This window comes from Acanthochromis polyacanthus, chromosome 14 (assembly GCF_021347895.1).
Source record: "Acanthochromis polyacanthus isolate Apoly-LR-REF ecotype Palm Island chromosome 14, KAUST_Apoly_ChrSc, whole genome shotgun sequence".
Taxonomy (NCBI): Eukaryota; Metazoa; Chordata; class Actinopteri; family Pomacentridae; genus Acanthochromis; species Acanthochromis polyacanthus.
In genome coordinates, this window is record NC_067126.1 from 38,301,240 (window position 1) to 38,322,669 (window position 21,430).

At 39.5% G+C, this 21,430-nt stretch overlaps 1 protein-coding gene across 2 annotated transcripts in view; it reads left to right on the forward strand.

Moving 5' to 3' along the window:
• The window catches only part of impg2a (interphotoreceptor matrix proteoglycan 2a), a 39,826-nt gene that overhangs the window by 7,024 nt on the left and 11,372 nt on the right, over positions 1 to 21,430 (forward strand). For both annotated transcript variants that reach the window (XM_051959215.1, XM_051959216.1), the window contains 11 exons: positions 1,510 to 1,556; positions 1,823 to 1,890; positions 1,968 to 2,126; positions 5,429 to 5,487; positions 10,143 to 10,351; positions 12,604 to 12,647; positions 14,578 to 14,761; positions 15,012 to 16,009; positions 16,645 to 16,932; positions 17,034 to 17,253; positions 19,372 to 19,582. In XM_051959215.1, the coding sequence (XP_051815175.1) occupies positions 1,510 to 1,556; positions 1,823 to 1,890; positions 1,968 to 2,126; positions 5,429 to 5,487; positions 10,143 to 10,351; positions 12,604 to 12,647; positions 14,578 to 14,761; positions 15,012 to 16,009; positions 16,645 to 16,932; positions 17,034 to 17,253; positions 19,372 to 19,582 (2,487 nt within the window). The remainder of the gene's footprint in view (positions 1 to 1,509; positions 1,557 to 1,822; positions 1,891 to 1,967; positions 2,127 to 5,428; positions 5,488 to 10,142; positions 10,352 to 12,603; positions 12,648 to 14,577; positions 14,762 to 15,011; positions 16,010 to 16,644; positions 16,933 to 17,033; positions 17,254 to 19,371; positions 19,583 to 21,430) is intronic.

The following is a 21,430-nucleotide window of genomic DNA, read 5'->3' on the forward strand; positions in this document are numbered from 1 at the left end:
ATATCGTACTTATAGAAGCTCAAAATCATTGTTCAAATAAAGTATACATGCATTTTTAGATGTATCAGTACAGCATAAAGAGACAGAAAAACGATCTGTTTCTGAATGATAATAAAAAGAATGAATGAGAAATGGAGGAGCCTCTTGGGTGAGATGTAAAATAATTTCAAGAACCTTAAAGGGAAGTCCAGTTACTTTCTATTGAAGCTCCTACTAATAAATAATAGAATTAAAAATGAACTACACTGGCTCTGCTTGATGATTAGACCACCCTTCTTCACTTTCTTGTTCATTTTAATGTGTTGTACATCTAAAGGTGCATTTGTCTGGACAAGTATAGTGATAGCAACAAAAAAAGCTGATAAGAGTTTAATTTCAGAGCTGATATCAGACGTTTTCCATGGTTTTCTTGATAATAACCAGAATCACTTCAGTTCTTACATCAATAGCTGATGCTGCTCACCTTGTGTGGTAAGAGACATTGGACAGTTGGAAAATCCAGTCATTGGAGGCAGGAAAGAGTTTTCCAGCTGATGGAAGAAGACTGTTTTCAAACATGACCTGGTTCATTCACCATTCTTGTCATTTTGTGTCTGGTTTTTGTTATTTTGTGTCTTGTTTTTGTCATTTTGTGTCTCATTTTTGTAATTGTGTGTCTCATTTTTGTCATTTTGTGTCTCATTTTTGTAATTGTGTGTCTCATTTTTGTCATTTTGTGTCTTATTTTTGTCATTTTGTGTCTGTTTTTTTGTCATTTTGTGTCTCATTTTGTCATTTTGTGTCTTGTTTTTGTCATTTTGTCTGATTTTTGTCATTTTGTGTCGTTTTTGTTATTTTGTCTCATTTTTGTCATTTTGTGTCGTTTTTGTTATTTTGTGTCTCATTTTTGTTGTTTTATTTATTGTTTTTGTCATTTTGTGTCTCGTTTTTGTTATTTTGTGTCTTGTTTTTGTCACTTTATGTCTCATTTTTGTTGATTTGTGTCTTACTTTTGTCATTTTGTGTTGTTTTGTCTTGTTTTTGTCATTTTGTGTCTCGTTTTTGTCATTTTGTGTCTTATTTTTGTCATTTTGTGTTGTTTTGTCTTTGTTTTTGTCATTTTGTGTCTCATTTTTGTCGTTTTGTCACTGATCCACCCCCATGTTTTACTGTAGGGGCAGACAGTCTGGTTTGTGGGCTTCTTACATAGCACATCACAACAAGTCGTGTTCATTGTATTCTTCAGGTAATGGACCTTTAGTGGTACCAGGCATTAAAATGAATAAGAAATTGAAGAAAACAAGGGTGGAATAATCATTTCTTCTATGACTATATGCAGATAGCTTTGGTCTCTTTTGGTAATTTGAGTAAAACAGAACAAAAAGTTATCCTTTAACCTCTAGCTGCATCATTCTCCACCCACAGTGTGCACAACCTATTAAAGCCTGTGTTTTGTGCCTTTTTTTTTTTTATTACAAAATGTGAAATTTGACATCAACACAGTTAAAACTGTTCTCTGCTGTTTCTCAGCACTCCAACGCCTCGGACACCAGAAGGTGTCGACGCTCCTGAACTCGGTCAGTGTCTCTTCTGCAACTCTTTGGTTGTGTGGTTTTGTATTCTGTAGTGTTTCCGTTTGTGTATTCCTGTCTGTTTGGTGTGTCATTTTGGCTTTTGGCCACATCAGCCTAAGATTTACCCCGAAGTCGGGGTCAAGACGCTCTAATCCATACAATCATTAGCAATCACGGCACTTGCCAAAGGTTTAAGCTCACATCTACTTGAAATAAACCAACAATCCGCCTGTTTTTTGCCTTTTTTGGACATGAACTCATCCACACAGAGGGCACAGCTAAAGCAGAACAGGCTGAGGAGGCAGCTGAAGTCGTACCGGAGGCGGAGGAGGATCCAGTGAGTGAGCACACACAGATTTAAAGTGATGCTTTCCTAACGTGCACACTCAACGCTACATGTTCCTTACGCCACAGCTGGACAATGACATCGCTTTGGAGCCTCCGACTCCTGCCGCTGTTCTGGAGCAGGTGGTGGAGCTGAGCATCCTCCTCACCGGGGAGACGTACAGCGACGACCTGGACGATCCAGCCAGCTTCCAGCGCCAGACCCTCAGCAGGCAGCTCGCTGAAAAGGTTCGGCTCCTCTCGATGACTCCTCTTAGCGCTGCTGTGACCTGAAGCCGCTGCAGCTCATCTTAGTTCAGGTTCCACATTCAGCCCAATTTGATCTCCAGTGACCAGAAAAATGACAGAATAAAAACCTGTAAATAACAGGTTTAATAATTTACAAAATTATCTTTCTGCAAAACATCATGAATAACCTGACATTTCTTAAGAAAAATAAATTTAGTTTCAGCAATATTATGCTTCAGTTTGTCATTTACACATTAGATCTGCAAAGGACCAAAACCTGTAGTCTCATCTATCTGCATCTGAATGATAAAATATTTTATTTTTTGATCAAAATGACAAACGTCAGACAAAAAAAGACAAAAAACTAATAAAAACAAGACAAAATATTACAAAAATGAGCTGCAAAATAACAAAAAATGAGACAAACGACTCGAAACAAAACAAAAAAAAGACAAAAAAGTTACAAAGTTACAAAAATGAGACGCAAAATGACAAAAGCGAGAAACAAAACGACAAAAAAGTAAATGAACAATGCACAAAACAACAAATAAAGCAAAACGCAAAAAGACAAAAATAAGAAAAAAAACACAAGCGAGACAAAAAGAAAACACAAAACAACAAAAAAGAAAGAAAGCAACAAATACATGAGACAAACAACAAAAATCTGACAAAAAACAAGACAAAATTTTATAAAAATGAGACAAAAAACAACAAAAGAACAATAAACAATCCAGCATTATATTTTATGATCAAAGCACCTTCTCATGGTCTAGAAATGATTTTAAATTTATAGTTTTACTCATTAACAATCCGCAGTTAATGTCTTCTCTATGATTTTTACACTTTGAGGGCCGGATTGGACCCTCTGGAGGACCAGTTTTGGCCCGCAGGCCTCATGTTGGACACCCCAGCGCTGTAGCTACTGGTTTATGTTCTGTGATTGTTGCATCGCATGTAACAGCAGCGGCAGTTAAACCCAAAGAACTTGGCGTGGACTCAAACAAACACAGATTTTTACGGTGCCTCGGTGGGCACAGTGGAACAACAACGGGCTGAAAATGCAGCTTTATGACGCATCTTGGGAGCAGATAAACTTTTGCACATGCTTGTGTTTGCACATGTAGTCACGCTCGGAAGCAGCTTTACAGGTACCTAGAAAGTTTACACGTGTAGCAGATGCACAAACACACACACAACCTGTAAATAACAGCAGCATATGGAACATCCAGTACGTTTCCTGAATGCTGACATTTTTCCTGACTTCTGACCTGCTTTTTCCCCCCTCGGTCGTGACTTCCTGACATATAAGATCTACACACACCTTCATATACGGCACTATATCCCGGCTCACATGCCTGGAAGAGATTAAGGTCTGAGTGGAGGAAGGGCAGAGGAGAGGAGGACAGGGATAGAAGTCAGACGTAGTAATTGAGTGTAAAGAAAGAAGGATTGGAGGACAAGTCAGCAGTCATACCACCCTGGAGACCTTTCTTTGCGTCCTTCTTCCTCTATAATATATTAAATTAAGTGGGTCTGCAGAACAGTCTAGGTATTCTTTTTCCTTGTATCATATATGGAGACACGAGGCCTCGCATAGCAATAAAAAGAGTTCCTTGAAACTTGGCAGCGGTGCAGGAGAACAAGGATCAGAAGCACAGGACAAAATGCTCCAGACCTTTGAATTACTCTGAACAAAACGAATCCTTCTGGAATAATAAATCAGATTTACTTTGGCAGGCGAGTTTATTGTGACCTCCTTAACGTAACAAACAAGTTACACTGTTAAAAAAAAAGGCAGCAAGAACGCCAGAAAACATATGTTAGAAACAGTGGAATATTGTAATGTTCAAAAAAAAAAAAGAAGAATGTGAGGATAAAAGCAAACATCAATAAAATCATGATATTCTACCATATTTAAATTTAGTGAAACAGTGCAATTTTATGGTCAAACAAAACATAAAAATATTGAGTTTGTAAGAATACAGATTTTTATTTTATTATTTATTTATTTTTTCTTGCAGTCAGCACGTAAATTATTGCTTTTTTTAAATTACTGGATGTTTGTGTAATTTCACAAGATGGAAAATATGTAAGATAACATTTTCAAAAATATTTACCAAATTTTAAATCCTTAATATACATATTTTATTGCAAATTAATGTAAAATACAATGTTGTTTTTCAGATTTAAATACAATAAAAAAAATTAAATTTTATAGTCAAATGTAAAAAAAACATATTACTATGTGGAAAAATGCAGATTTTGTAAAAAAAAAAAAACACATATTTTTATTTTATTATTTATTCATTCATTCATTTATTTTACAGTCAAAAGTACTGGATATTGTGTGTAATTTGATAAAATTTTCATACTTAATCTCCATACTTTTCTACAAATAAATGTAAAATACTTTTTTTCATATTTAAATACAGTGAAAACGGTGTGATTTTACGGACGGATGTAAGAGAACACATTACTATTTGGAAAAATCTAGATTTTTGACATTTTGTGCAGCTTTGGTATGTGTTTCTCATCAACATGCAAATTAATACTTTTTTCCCACAACTTCTGCAGTTAGAATCTGTAATCTAACAACAGGGAAAATCTGTAAACTTTACATTTTAAAAAATATCTACCAATTATTAAAATTCATAATTTTTGATTTGATTTGATTTTGATTTATTTAATTTTCACACACAAAATTAAACAAACAATTCGCATTTCTTACATTAAAAATGTGAAGGAAGGTTGCCAAAAAACCCTCAAGGGGTTTGAAAGAAGACAACCTCCAAAAATAAAAAATAAATAAAAACCTTCTCAAGTAGACCATTATATAAATACATAAAAATGTGACAAATAACATGCCAACAGTTCATAAAGTTATACACAGGGTAAATATTACCTAATTAAAACATATTGACCAAAGACAAACCAGGTGTTAGTAGGATATCCCATATGGAAAATTACTCTTTTTCAAAAGCAGAAAAATTTTTCTTTCATAATTTTTCTTTCAAATAAAGGTGAAAAATGCAAAATATGCAATTATGTGCAGATTTAAATGAAGTAAAGAAAAATGTTGCTGTCAAATGTTGCAAAAGAACAGAATGTTTAATTATTAGTTACACTTTTAGTTACTTTTTCTCTTCCTGTGTTGATCCTAGTCACTATCCATGAATTAACAAAACTGAGGGGGAAAAAAAATCCAGAAATCAACAGTACAATGTGTTAAAAATTGCTGTTGAGAAACTGTCATGTTAAACAATGCAGCAGTCGCTTTGTTCTGATCTCGTCTGTGTTTGCAGATTGAAGACGCTCTGCAGAAGCTTCCTGGATTCAAGAGCGTCTCTGTGATCGACTTCAGGTCAGCTTCTCTCGCTTCAGAACGTTGGACAAAACAACTGGGTTTCACATTATGGCCCAAACTACCTCATTTAGTGGCATTAACGCCCTAGTCAGAAGCTTTAACAGCTCCTCCTTGTTTCTCTCAGACCGCAGACTGACGCCCAGGGGTGAGTCATCGCTGTGGTACTCTGACCTTCACTAGTTTTCCCGATCCGTCCTGTATTTAAGCTCACAGATCCCAATCAGCTAGAGCTCTGTGTGTGTGTGTGTGTGTGTGTGTGTGTGTGTGTGTGTGTGTGTGTGTGTGTGTGTGTGTGTGTGTGTGTGTGTGTGTGTGTGTGTGTGTGTGTGTGTGTGTGTGTGTGTGTGTGTGTGTGTGTGGCCTCACCTTCATCACACTGTGTTTACCTGTGACCGTGGGCACGTGTTGAGGTATGTCACTAGTTGCCTGGGTTAATGGCATTAGTGCGGTCACTCACCTGCTAAGTGGGATCAGGATGGGTCCAACCGAGTGAGCAGGTGCTCCTCCACAGAGACGATTATCCGAGCTTTGCGATCTCGCCAAGTCAACCTCTGGCGTGGACGGAGAGGAGGCAGCTTAGAGGGAAAGATGTGGAGTGTGGAAAAGAGCAAAGAGTCAAGATTATGGATTTGTACTTTAAGAAATGCCAAAAACAGAACATATTGGAATAAATTTGCTTTCTGATTGAGAGTCCGATGAGAAGATTAATCAGCCGACCGTGCAGTCAGCACAAAGCTGCCGACTGCACAAAGGGTGTTTTCCTTGCCACTGTCGCCTTTGGGCTTGCTCTGGGGGTCAGGCATATGGGTTCTGTAAAGCGTCTTGAGACAATTTCATTGTAATTGACGCTATATAAATAAAATTGAATTGAATTGAAAAGCTGCAGGAAACGCCCTGTTAGCTTAGCTTAATTCAAAGGATAGAAACAGAGGGAAACGGCTCAGTCCAAAAGTAACACAATCTGCCTACCAGTACTTCTAAAGCTCACTAACGTTACATCTGGTCTGTTTAATCTGGACTAAATAGAAGAGTAGAAATGACAGCTAGCCATTTTACAAGGTGTGGTGTGCCTCACTGTATTTTGGCTGTGACCGTATACTTCCTCCAGTCTGCGTGGAGCCAAGAAACAGTCCTGCACAGTTTTCTGCATAGAAAAGCAGCTGTTTTTACATTTTGTTTGCAATGTAGGTTAAAGACGTAATATATAATTTGCCCACTAATTAACTTTAGATGTGCTAAGAGGCGGATTTTGTTATTTTATGACGAGGAGTCGACCGATATCTTTAGCTCCCAGCTGACACCGATATTTGGAGCTGAAATATATTTGCAGTAAAAATGAGAATCTTGCTGTTAAAATTAAGAATCATACAAACTCCAACATAAAACCTTGTTGAAATGCTTTTATTGATTTATTTTTTTACATATACATAATTTAGGGATGTCCGATATTGGCTTTTTTGTCAAGAACCGATATGCCGATATTGTCCAACTCTCAATTTTCGATTCCGATATCAACAGATACCGATATATGTGGGCTACTTAACTAATTTTAGGTAACATCACACAACTCCTGTGGTGGAATTAACTAGGGATGTGCGCGATAGTCGTTTAATCGTTTAACCGCCTACTCATTTATTAAACGTTTAGTATTTTACTAGTCGGTTAGACGCTAGTGTGCCCCCCCCCCGACTGGGCGCCGCCATGCAGCTCTACGCACGCCTGTCCCGTCTGGGCTACCTGGTTGATCCTGCCAGTAGCATATGCTTGTCTCTTTTTTCAACCCCCGCTATCCCCCTCATCATTAGCGGTGTTTTGACCACTCCAGCTACACCCACCACGTCCCTTCCTGCCACCCCGAAGCAAAGCATCAGCTCCAGTATGTGCTGCTTGGACTGTCATGGCGCGCCGACCCGCTGCCGTCACACACAGACGCAGCGGCACTTTCTGTCTGACGACTGAACATCTTCATCAGAGGGTGAATGTTCCTCTTCAGAATATGAGTAAGCCATTACTTGACAAAGTACTTTGTCAGCATTGACCAGACCTCTCGGTACTTGGGTGAGTTTTCTCACTCTAAAATGTGCCGTCTTGCGCTCTGATACGCTCCGACGGCGAGTCTCATCTCCTCGGTTTTCAAACTCTGTAAACTCCAAAACTTTGAATGAAAACACGCCCACAACTGATGCTCAGATTGAAGTTCCAGATGTCCGCCATCTCCTGGTGTACAGTACATGAGGCACACGAGGCAGTATATTTGAAGCTATGGCTTGTTATGTTCAGCAATGTTGCTTGTCACAATGTTGCGACTTTGGCACTTAAAGGGTTAAATTGCAGGTTTTCCGAACCGACTAGTCGCCAATAAAATTAGCGACCAGTCGGTTTGGAAATTAGTCAAAATTCCCATCCCTAGAATTAACACATCATGCCTCATTTTATTGTGATACCCCAACAGGTTTACTACAATATCTTTAGAAATAACTTCCCATTTTAATTTTACTCAATTGTATATATAATATTTAGAAAGATCTTTCTCTAAAAATGCCATGTGGTGTTTGGTTATAGGCGGCCATGTTGATTTAAGGCCTGAAAACAACAAAAATGTCAACTATGATACAACAAGTCCCACAATGATAGATTGATCCATTCATGTCAGGGCACTTCAGATCCATATTATAGAGAAAAAAACCAATGATTCCTTTAATGATGGTAAGAAGAAAAGATTACTTTAAAAAAACACAACTCAAACCTAGCCAGGTTTAGAGAGGGCGGCCGTCTGCCTCGACCTGTCAGGGTGAGGGCAGCGAGAACAGATAACCAACAATAAACACCGGGTGGCTTGGTGAAGCCAGTAGTTGGAAATCAGAAATGTGCAGCTCAGCAGCCGGAGATTTCTGCAGAAACTTACAGGGAGAAAGAAGAAAAAGCACGAGCTGTGGAAGAAATGCAACCCGAAGTTCATGAAACTCATGAAAAGTGACAGAAAGCAGAGTCCAGAAGGCGAGCTCAGTGCATAATGGGAGGTCCTACGGCAGCAGAACTACAGGAATGTGCAAACATACATATACATTAAGTACACTTAGAAGAACCCTATTTATTGCTGTAATTAATCTCGCATGCTGCTGCTTACTGCAGACCACAGGGCAGAGTTGGAGTAGAGCTCCGTCTGCCTGTCTGCGAAACAAAAGGGGGGGAAAAAACTGGGTCTCCTTCTAAACGGAGCCGGCACGTGCTCCACCGGCCGCCAGAAACCCAACAAACTAGGTCAGAGTGGAGGGCTCCCAGTAGTCAAATGAAGGCTGATAGATGACTTTTTCCAGGGCCTGGAATCTCTTGTGAGGTTTCCATGTTTATTATGATGATATTGATCATTCTGCTGACTCGGCTGTTTTTGTTTTTTTTTTGCTCTATACAGTCGCGCTTCTGTGTTCCAGGCAGAAATAAATCACTTGAGTCATCAGTCATGTGTGAGCGCTCTACAGATCTTTTAACAGGTTTGATGTTAAATCAAGCTAATGCCTGAGCCATTTTCTTCGTCTTTTCCTCTCTTAAAGAGCCTCCTTATGGTAAATGTGAGCATAAGGTGAATATAAAATGTTGGCGGAGCACTCTTGTATTGACTCTCTTCTCATTCTTGATTAAATTCTTTGGCATTATGTCACTGGGGCTGCAGTGAGCTGTGCAGCTGCAGTAATTAAGGCAGATAAGAGCTTTTGAAGAGGAAGGTCAGGGATGCAAATAGGGCTGGAATCCATAGCACAATTTACATAAGAGTTGAAAAGTCTTTCTTCACCTTGGAAGCAGTTGTTTTACTGGCCAAAACTATTTCACTACAAGGTCCAGCTAGTAGCGGTGGTGATAAATGGGGAGTAGGTCCGATAACAAAATGCCGATATTGTCTGACTCTCAATTTCCAATTCCGATATTAACCGATACTGATATCTGTAGGCTATTTAACTAGTTTCAGGTAACTTCACATATTGGTGTGGTGGAATTAACACATCATGCCTTTTTTTAATTGTCATGCCCCATTGGATGCATTCTCAGATGCAACAAGGCTTTCCAAGGCATTATTTTATCGGTTTTCATGAAAAAACGGTGTCAATATTGACAGATATTACATTTTTATGCCAATATCGGGCCGATAATATCAGTGGGCCAGCATAATCAGATATCCCTAGCATGCATAGATAGATAGATAGATACGTTTATTAATCCCGAGGGAAATTCAAGTAGTAATTTAAGTAGTAACTAATAAAACCTTGTTTGAGATTGAAAAGTCATTCTTCACCTTGAAAACAGTAATTTTAGTGGATGAAACTATTTCACTACAAAACCCAGCTAGTAGTGGTGGTGATGAATGTTAGGAGGCGTAAACACAGTCTGTAATGAAATCAGTGTAAATGCAATTATATAGCAGTTAACTAATCAACCAGGTATGCAAATCAATAAACTGTATTCCATTGACTGACATCCAACTGAATTTTTCTGCCATTTTTGCTTGTAACTGTTCAAAGCAATTTAGCAAACAAGGATGCAATAGAACCATAAAGAGGTAGCAGAAGTCAAACAAAAGCAATCACTGTGCATTCATCCCCCTCTTTACTGTGATCTTTGTGCGCTCTGGATGGATGACCGAATCTTTGTGTCGTCAGGCTGGATGGTGTGATCGTGGACTATGCCGTCACAGTGGTGGTGGACGGAACCGGAGTGAGCAACGAGCAGCTGGACTACCTGACGCTGCAGTCAAACCGGGTGGAGAGCTCGTACCGTGAGATCACGGAGCAGTCCACGGCGGTCTACGCCATCAGTGAGGTCAAAAACGTCCTCACTGAGGCGCTTCACAACGACGAGCAGGACAGCGGTAAGACGACGGCTGCACCAGGGTAACACGACCCTCACATGTCTCCATTAGGGCTATTTATTTAATTTGCAAGGCAGTGAAGTCACGGGGAATGCGCTGGCAGAGCTGCTGCATGCAGCGCAGGGCAAACCTCCATGTGTCATATCAAACAGAGACACAGTAGGCCCTGCGCTGATATTACAGCATACGGTACACCACTTGAGAAAACATTCCAGGGTTTTTATAGTCTCAGCTGTTTCTTATTTGACGCTCTTTCTGTCAACGACAGAAACATATTTATAAGAAGTTTCATCTCAAAAGTGGGCCATTTCTAATGAACAAATAACAGAGTCATCAGTTATAGGAGCTGTGTATTTATTCTGTGCTACACTTAAATCCTTGTCATTAAATGGTTTGCAAAGAAAAGCTCAGCAAAAAGGGACGTTTGAAATGTGAGCTGTATTTTTTTTAACTTTAATCCTTTATTTTGGCTTCCAAACTGTGGATCCGACAGTTAAGTCAAAAGGATTCTTCCCTGATTTAACGTTGCGCTCCTGTCACACTGTCAGACTTACACCGATAATCGATCCAGCAGAAACAGAGATGTTGTGTTTTTTTGACTCCTCACGTTCCTCTTTCTTGTCAAAACTAGACGCCAACATTACCCACAATGCACCTCGGTGGCGGCTAGAGATTAAGGTGTGTTGTGCTAGTGACGGCTGATGTTGTTTCTGGCTGCTGGTCTGAGATTGAGATGAGCAGTGGGCTGCAGAGAACTCCATGCACTCGGATTTTTTTTTTGCGTTTTCAAACTCAGACACAACTTCAGGAGTTCCCCTTTAAAGCTGGAATATGCAACACTTCCACATTAGAATGTCCAGTAAAATCTTAAATTACGCTAAACCCTCATGTCGTCCTGCAGGTCAAAATTGACCTGTTTTAAAGTTTGAAAATGTGAAAAAAGATACTTCTGATGTCCACATTTTTAGGTAATCTTTGAACATTTTTTGGTGGAAAAAAAGAAATGTTAAAAATGTTTCTTAAGAACATTCACATAAAAATCAACCAAAATCCAGCAAATTTCGCTGGATTTTGGTTGATTTTTATGTGAATGTTCTTAAAGATAGTATTAGAATCTTTACTGATATATATGTAATCACTTTAGATATTTTTTAGGATTTTCCGAAAGATTTTTGCTCATTTTTTGAAAATATTTGCAAGAATTTTCTTTCCAAATTTAGGGGATTTTTTTAAAAAAAAAAATAAAATGTTGAAGGGAAACTTTTAATGAAATACTGGAATTTTCCTGAAGGTTTTGCAAATTTTCAAAAATTCTGGGAAATTTTTGCTGAATTTTTGGATTTTTTTTTCATACAAGGAAATGATATTTTTTGGCGCCTATAAATGAAGACAACAGGAGGGTTAAGGTAACGGTGCCTATCAATGGTGTCATTTCCCCTTTACGACCCTGTAGCCAGAGAAAAACTATCGGCATATCGGTTATTGCCAAAAAAAAAAAGCAATATCAGACATCCCTATTTAAGATATTTCCTCATCTTTAAACATGACTTCTGTCTAAGATAAATCAGATAGATTGGCATCCTCAAAGATGGTGAATTCAGCCATGACTCCAACCTGCCTCCCAGCTACATCAAACTGCATCTTTTGTTGTTGTTTTTATTGAGAGACCTTTAGAGATGGCCCACCGTGCTTTTAATTCACTATTGCTGAGCAAACACACTTATTTTCAGGCTGCCGGTAAGTCGGTTAGCTGCCTCCTGCTTTGAATGATGTGATAATGTCTATACCATGCCTTCGTCCCCGTGTGAGATTTCTCAGTTTCTCGTGTTTTCAAAGAATGCGTGTCATTAGTTTACTGTGTGAGGCGAGCTCCTGTGGAGATGGATGCCCTCTGATGCTCACATTAGTTACAGGCTGTGACATCTGAAATGATGGCTAAACACTCTCATATGGCCGACACATGCATGGCTGCTGAACTTAAAGACACAGCCGGGCTTTCTTTTTCAGTTCTGGCGCTGATGCAGTAATAAGCTTGGCCCACAGCGGCTGATATTCACTCCAGATTTTAGCACTGATTTGTAGGTATTTACCCCTGAAGGTAACAGTGTCAGAAAGCAGGCTGTCAGCGCTGAAACGGTTATAGTCAAAAGGATTTTGCAGTCTCTGGCATGCGGAGTTATTTAGGCTATTTGGCACGTTTGGCTTTTGTGTGTCAGTTTGTATTAATATTTGTTTCCCCTGTGGTTCCACAGTGTCTGAGATTCCTGAATCTGTCAACGCTGCAGACGAAGCCACGGTGAGTAACCTCCACAGCTATCATGACGACAATCCCTCTCCAGGCTGTCCAGCTGCTGTGAGCTCCGCTTGGTTGATAAATCACTATTGTTTAAGGACGCTCGTGGCGTGACTGACGTCGCAATAACCTGTAGCTGGCTTGAGATGTTATCCAGACTACACCAGTGCAGGTAGGGGATGAGCTCAACCAGCGAGGATGAAGTGAAGCTTTGGGGATTAGTTTGGCTCTTGCTATGATAATCCACTGCTATTCTGGGGCAAAGACTACAGCGCGCCGCACCAGAGCGAGTCAAGCAGGGAGACGCTGCACATACGATCCAGACGAGCAAAGGCTGCCTGTATTTCTGCTGTCTTGTGGTCGTTTTTTGATGATACTCAGAGTTTGGGTTGCACCAAATGTGTCTGCTGCTTCGCTTGTGCAGCTCAGCTTGCTAAGTGATTAATTCCACTCATTATATGAGTGGGGAGAGTTTGGCAAATAGCTCATCAGTAATTGATTTACAGGCAAAAGGCACAGACCAACTGTGCCACACAAGCATCCTGCTGCCCTGGTTTGGTTTTGGAACATTTCAGACTCAGCTGCTAGTTTTCCACGCTTTCAGTTAGTTGATATTAGAAGCATGCAGCCTGCAGTATGTAATTACCAAAATAATTAGAGACTTTACAGTCCAATCATTACAGGAATGCATTTAGAAGGTTATTATATTGTGCTGGGATATGAATACTTTTAATAAAGGCAGATTTTTTTTTTTTTGCATTTTTTGCTCAGAAAACAATGAAAATTCCCTAAAAAATAGTTTCAAATGTGCTCCCAAAAGCATAGATTAGTAGTTAGACTGCTTAATACAGTACAATAAAAAATAAACATGAAGAGACTACAGAAGCTAAATGAAGAATAATAAAGAACATAACATTTATTTCAACAGTTGCTTCATAATAATAATAATAATAATAATAATAATAATAAGTAAATATTAAAAGAATATTTAGAAATAATTGCCAATAAATGTGTTTTGGGAACAGATTAAAGTTGTTTATTGATATTCGTCTGATCTTAAATCTGATAAATCTGTGGATGTTATGATGTCAGTTATTGGTTTCTGATAGACAGATGAATAAATGGAATAAAATCGCACAATTAATCTCAAAAAGGCCTTTATTTTTCATGTGAAACTTTTGCTGTTTACCCTTTTCAAACCCAGAGAGACAAAATAAATGACGTCTCGTGTTCATCTCAAAATCCCCAAAAGTATTAAACATGTGACGCTGAATGCTGGTAAAATTTATTCAAGATTGCTTTTTTTTGGTTGTTTGTTTGTTTTTTTTTAGCATTTTGCCTTTTTTGGTGCTAACTGTAGGAAACAGAGCATGCAAGGTCCAACCAGTTGGGACTCAGCTTCTGAAGGTGTTTCCACCCATGTGTGAAGCTCTCTAATCACTCAGTAATCGAGTTCCTGCAAAACTGATCAAAAATGATGCACAAAACATCCAGAATATTTGCAGTTGATGTCATGTTCTTTAAAAACAAAAAATCTTGAGGCCCAAATAAAAAAGGACAGTGATCCTGGCTCAAGAGATGGAAAGATGCAGACTGAACAATCAGTGAGGAATTACATGATTTTAAAGCTACTTAGGGAGAGAACAAAAGAGGGAAAGACTTAATCAATTTCCTGCTGTACGGTTTCCCTTTTAGAATGGATTTAATTCAAAGATGTGCAAGTAGCACGCAACTGGAAGAGGAAGACCAATGACAGAGCAGCAGCAGGGGTTCTGACTGGGATGATTACAAGGACAACTCCTGTCAATGCCAAGCAGCTGGCCAATCAGAGCTCCTGCTGGTCCGGCTCTCCACAGTCCGCACTGAAGGAGAAGTCGTACAGAAATGAACCTGAGCCACGAGGTTTAGATAATAAAGCCTATTTGTGATGCAGGTCGCTGCTGTTGATGAGCCACCGGAGGACTTGACCCTGGAAGAGGACATCGACGATTACATCCATCCCCAACCCTCTGAAACCAACACAGTGGCCACAGCAGAAAACGATGTTACTGTTCTGGAGGAGAGTGAACCTCTTCCTCCTACTACTGTTCTGACCACCGTTGCACCTGAAGCTGGCAGTGAGTGTTAATCCTTAACATAAACATAAATGCACTCATTAAAGTCTTCCTTCTTTCCTGTTTTTCAGTTTCTACCTTTTCTCTTCCCTCGTCTTCCTGCAGATATTTACTTTCTCCTGCTTTGAGTTTCCACTTCTATATCTTTAAGTTGTTAAAGTTAAACATTTGGGTCTGATGACTTTGGAAAGCAGTAGTCAGTTTCTATAAAGAGACGTAAAGATGAAGTTCCGTCTCATCTTTCTTTTTCCAGGCATTGAGGAGGAGGGTCTGTTGCTGGAGGACACTGTGCAGACTCCTGCTTCAGAAAACCCCCCAACTGAAGAACTCCCAGCTGAGCTTCCCACCCCTGAGCAGCCAGAGAGCGCCACACTGCCTGAACCGCCAGTGGAAACTGAGGCCTCTGGCTCAGGTCCAAATGACCTGGAGATCCTACTCGAACCATCAACAACCACCGCAGAAGGAGGAGAAGAAGAAAAAGCAGAAGAAGCACCTCTTGAGGAGACTACTTCAGAGAATATGCCAATAACAGAAGCAGTCGGCATCAGTACAGATGTTACATCGGAAGCTGAAGCAGTCGAAGTTGAGGTTGCTGCAGTGGAAGAAGAACCTACAACTGCAGCTTTGGACAAGGAACTTCTGGAAGAGGTGCTGAATGAAGTAGAGATCCCAGAAGACCTTGAGATCTCCACAATCACAACTGAGACCATAGAGGAAGAGGTCCTGCCTGCCCAGGTTCCACTTCCTGAGGTCGTAGAAGCAGCGAGTGAAGCACCTGAGCCAGAGTCAACAGAAGCTGCTCTGATTCCTGTTGACTCAGTGGAGGAGGTGCCAGAAGAGTCGATCATCTCAGATGTTCCATCTGCAGATGAGGACGTTAACGCCAACCACCCTGAGGAAGATTCAGCCAGTGACGTGGTTTTGACCAATCCTGAGGTACCTTCATCTGAAGAGGATGTCGTAGAGGACGTTGAAGAGAGCGAGGTGAAGGAAGAGACTGCACCTGAAGCTCCAGCTGTAGAAGTAGAAGCAGAGGCAACAAAAGCGCCAGAGATCTCAACAGCAGATCTTACAGAGGATGAGATCTTACTGGTGAACACATATAACCCAGAGTTGCCGATCACAGATGTACCAAACCTCGCCCAACCGACTGCCCTGTCTCCAGAGATAGAGTTGCCTTTCACTCGTATCTCTGACGTCAGTCCGGATCCTGAGGAACAACCTGACATAATTATCCCAGCACTGGTGGAGGTAAAGCAAAAAAAACAATCTACCAGTTAAATTTTTACCATTTAGGAATCACTTAACTGGTCATTTAAGGCTTTTAAAAGAGGAATCATGTCTTTTTGGACAAATTTGTGGAAACATCTTTAGGTCTCTCGGTGAGCAGTAGCAGCACATCTGTTGACCTCTGAAGACGAAGTAGAACTGTGCTACTTACTGGCCTACGATTATTGATACAAGATATTTCACCACCATTCTGTGCTGTTAAATGATAGTAATCCCTTTTTCTTTGTTCCAGATGTTCTGATAGCGATACTTTGTCCCATGATGAGGCTGATTGATTCACATGTTAAGCCGAGCAAAAGCTGATGTCAGCCCTTTAGTGATTAAACATCTTGCCGTGTTTGAACCATTTTTAGTTCCGGCCCCAGAGATTTGGCACCAATAAAAGTACCAGCAACAACATTGTCGGTGAAAACCCCAAACAATCAAGCCCACTGGTGTAAATTAATGCAAAATTGTTGCTTCAAAAAAGTAATCACCGATATATTTATCTTAATTTCTTAGAAAAAAAATGTTTGTTAGCAGTTATACAAAGTCAGCATTGTTGTTTTCCACTTAGAAACAGCATTTCTTAATTAATCAACCCTTTTAACCCCCAGATTCAGACGACCAACGATGGCTTGGACGACGCCACCATTGGAGACCATGGGTTTGGTGTGGTTCATTACGGTTACGGTCCCATCAACCACACAGAAGAGGGCAGCACTGGATTTCCAATCGGCATTTCCCACGGCACAGACCAGGCCAGTATCGCCATGCCTGTGAACCCTGGACGAGCACTGATGGTCTTCTTCAGCCTGAGGGTGACCAACATGATCTTCTCTGAGGACCTCTTCAACAAAAGTTCTCCAGAGTACAAGGCTTTGGAGCAACGCTTCCTTGAGCTGGTAAACACCCACATTCACTGCACTAGTGGATTTCATTCCGGTGTTCCCAGTCTTGTGTGATTTTCTTTTTTGATCTGTAACATTTTTCCATCTTTTCCCAGCTTGTGCCCTACCTGCAATCCAACCTGAGTCACTTTGAGAACCTGGAGATCCTGAACTTCAGGAATGGGAGCATTGTGGTGAACAGCCGGATGAAGTTCGGGAGGCCTGTGGCTCAAGGCGTCACCACCACCGTTTACCTAATCCTGGAAGACTTCTGTAACACCGCCTACCAGACCATGAACCTGGCCATCGATAAGTACTCTCTGGACGTTGAGTCGGGTAGGTTCTCACTGATGCACAGCGCTCTGATCAGCAGCATCCACTGGTTGATGTTTATATTAATGTCTCTTAAAGGACTAGATTATTTATTTTTTCTGCCACAAGTGAAAGAAGAAAATCAGTGCCACTTTCATGAGTGTAGCCATCATGGAGTGAAAAGCTATTTAGTTAGCTCACTGTGAGTATGACACTGGAAGTCATTGCTCTTAAAAACATTCCTTCACAACAAAACATCTTGTAATTAGTGTATTATCAAAGTGCGAGCAGGCAGGGAAATGTTATTACCTTTCAACAGAGACATTTTACCTGCCTTTGTTCTAAACTGGTTTCTGGAATTAATTCCATTTTTTAGCGTACAGTCTTCTTACTAACTCTTGGCATGAAGGCAAATGACGTATTTCCAACTAAATTATTCCTTAATTTAGTGTAATCAGAGAAAATGGTTCTATGGATCGTTCTGCATTAAGTCACTGCTGAAAAACGTGTCAGTGTGTGAGAAGACTTGGGAAACCAGGTGTTGGATCCCTGTCGTGACATCGTGGTCTCGAGTGGTCAGTGTCACGGTCGCATCGGCTAAGATGAGATAATCAGGGCTTCCACGGATCACAGTGACATTTACACATATCAGTAAGTGCACCTGGGCCAGCGGACACTTGGACATACTGACCTCACTGTGCAGCATATGCTAGCATCTACTGATGTCAGTGGTCCAGGTTTGTGTCTAAAGTGTGTCTCAGCCAGAACACACTGCTGGAATACAACGTGCTTTAGAGCTGAGGCTGCATTGCAAAAAAGAAATGCTAGTAAAGTCATTAAAGAAATATATATATGAGCTTTGCAGAATGTGGTAGGTAGCAGGATAACTTGTCTTACCATTTTATGTATAATATATGCAATTTTTTGCTTTCTTTTGGTTTATTTGTGTTGTAACTTTATGATTCTGTGTTAAATTTGGAATTAAATTCATAATTGGTTATTTGCAAATTGTTTTTGGGTCAGTATGTAGTTGCGGGACATTTTGTGTCATAGCTGAGATTTTTGCCGTTTTCAGGCCTAAAACCAAACACCACATGGCATTTTACAGAAAGATTCTTCTAAATATTATATACATATAATTGAGTAAAATTGAAATGTGAAGTTCTCTCTAAAGATATTGTAGTAAACCTGTTGACTACTTTATATCAAATAAGTCAGAAAGTCTTGGAGTCTTCCAGTCTTTTCTTCAGGAGGAAATGACATCATGCGGAGCAGGTCATGTGATCTGGAATTAACACACTTCCTGGAGAGGTGTTTTTGGAACGGACAACTTGGTGGAAAATGATTTAATTTGTTATTTTCCATCTAAAATTTGATATATTGCCAAAAAAAGAAATATCTGACATGATTATCTCAATTTAATAAAAGAACACAATCCAAACTATTTGTGAATCAGCTCATTTTATTATTGTTTAGCTCATTATGTTTATTTAGTTGACATTTTAGTGATATCCAGTCATTTTTAGTAATGATTGTTTCCATAATACATAATTATGGAATTTGTAAAAACATGATCATAATGAACATAAAATACATTAGTTTTTTGCCTGTTAATAAAAATCTGTGCAAGATATATCCCATGGACTTCAAAAGTCCCTCAGTTATTACCGTTTTGACTGTAGGGATGGTGGAGGTTGGGTCGGTAACATTTGGAAACACTTTTGAGTCCCTCAAACCTGCACTGTTGCATAGAGTTTAATATTAAGGGCTTATCATCAATCAGCAATGTTTAACAAAAAAGTCTTATTTAATGAGAAACTGACACTAAAAACTTCATCATGATTGTGTCAGCCTGGTTTGACCGGATTTGACTGACAGTTGGTTTTCAGCATAAACAACAGTCCTACAACTGTAATTAGACTGAGTCAAATGTTGACATGTCTATGACAATATCCTGAGCCCTGCCAGCAACATCAACAAATTACACAATCTCTCCTTTGAAATAACCAAAAGTTTGAGTAGAAAAAGTTTACTTTTTATGCAAGGCTCACTCAGTCATAACAGGAACCTGATTGAAAAAACATCTGCCACGGTTTCTCCTCGTGCCTCAACTCGACACTCTGCTGCTCCTTTCATTTCCAGGTGACCAGGCCGATCCCTGCAAGTTCCAGGCGTGCAACGAGTACGCAGAGTGTAAAGTGAACAAGTGGTCTGGGGAGGCCGAGTGCGTCTGTAACGCCGGCTACTTCAGCGTGGACGGCCTTCCCTGTCAGAGCATCTGCGAGCTGCAGACAGACTTCTGCCTCAATGACGGCAAGTGTGACATCATCCCCGGCCAGGGAGCCATCTGCAGGTGGGTGGGGATTGAGGGGAAGCGATCTGCGTCTGTGTGTGCGGGAAAGAGTGTCTGAGTTTGCAGGTTTGCGAGTCGAGTGCTTTACCGCATAACACTAAACAGATTTTTAAGTGTTATTACAGTTCACGCAGGAGGCCAGACTTTATGGTTTCAAAGCTGCTCTGCTTTGCTGGAGGTTGATCGTGTGGAGACGAAGGATGTACCCTCGAGTTGTTTGTTAAATCTGGCTCCACATATTCTAGATAAGCTCAGGAATTAAGGTCATAAACAGCTCGATGAAGTAAAGCTTTAGTTTTACACCTTTGCTGCCTGTAAAAAACAATTAACCATCTTCAGAGATTCATATATGAAGTCAGCGCTCACACCTTGGCAGAACGTTACGCTAATTTATTTGCACCCACAGGCGTTTAACGCGCAACAATAAATAAAAACAATGAATGCCATTTACAGAGGTGTAATTGCCCAGATTTAATTGATCCAGTTTTCAGCCCTGTACTGTAAAAAATCTTGTAAAAAATGGTGGAAATTTGGTGGAAAAAGTGCCAGAAAAAATACGTATAAAAAAGATGGAGCGCTGTGAAGTTTAAAACTGTGAAAAATGGTAAAGATCTCAGAAGTAGTTATGTTTGAGAAGATTTAAATACAGAAACATTGTGTAATTTTACGATCACCCTTTGTAAAAGAACAGATTTTTATTTGTAAAATAAAAAAGACTTTTGATGTAGACATTATGTACAGTTTAAATGAATATGTATGAGATTTTACCAGATGTGATCTGTTATTTAACAAAACAGGCTGAATCAGTTTGTGAATAAATTAAATTTTGATATACATATTTGTCAAATATCCAGAAACTAATATTTTTTCTGATTTAAATACGATAAAAAAATAGTGTCATTTTAAGATCAGAATTGTTTCTAATTTTTCAACCTTTAATATTCACAAATTTTCTTTCGAGTAATGGCAAATATCTGGGAAAAAATCTGATTTAAATGTGATAAAAAATAGTGTCATTTTATGGTCATTTTTCAGCCTTTATTATGCACAAGTTTCATTTCAAATAATGGCAAATATCTGTGAAATGATTACATTTTTATCTTATTTAAATAAAATAGAAAAAGATGAATTACTATTTATAAAAATACAGATTTTTCATGTAGATGCTATTTACAGGTTTGGCCTGTTTCTTTATGGTTAACATTTTAATTATTATGTTTTTCTGTTTGGTTTTATTATTTATTATCTGTAATTATACAAAAAAAGGGAACATCTGTAAACTAACAGTAAATTGTTCAAAATACATAATTAGAAACTGTAGAACACATCATATTATTTTCCAATGACCTTTTTTTAAATAAACAATACTTTTTAGAATTATATACAAGATTTCTGAGATTTCTGACATTTGCATGACTTAATGCGTGTCAGATGCGTTGAAATGACGTGCCACTAATCCAGATCAGTGACAGAAACATGTTTGCTGGCTCTGCTCGGCCTTTTGTACGTGGTGAACCGGAGTGATTATGAACAGACACGGAGTGAGTGCTAACCTTTGTTTCACACCCACTACACCATCATAAAACACAGGCAGCTCCAGATGCTGCTGGATTCTTATTTACCTCACGTCGTCCAACCGCTGCTCCATGGAGACAGGAAACAAACACGGGAAGAGTTTTTTTCCCCAAACAAAGCATTAACGATTTAACGCAGCATTACAGGCATATTAAGAACCTACAAAATCCAAACATCGCCGAGTATTCGGTCATTAGTTTTTACAGCCTTTAATCATTAAAAAAGAGTGAGAAACAGAACAACATGATGGGGTTTGATGTTATTTGTTTGCCC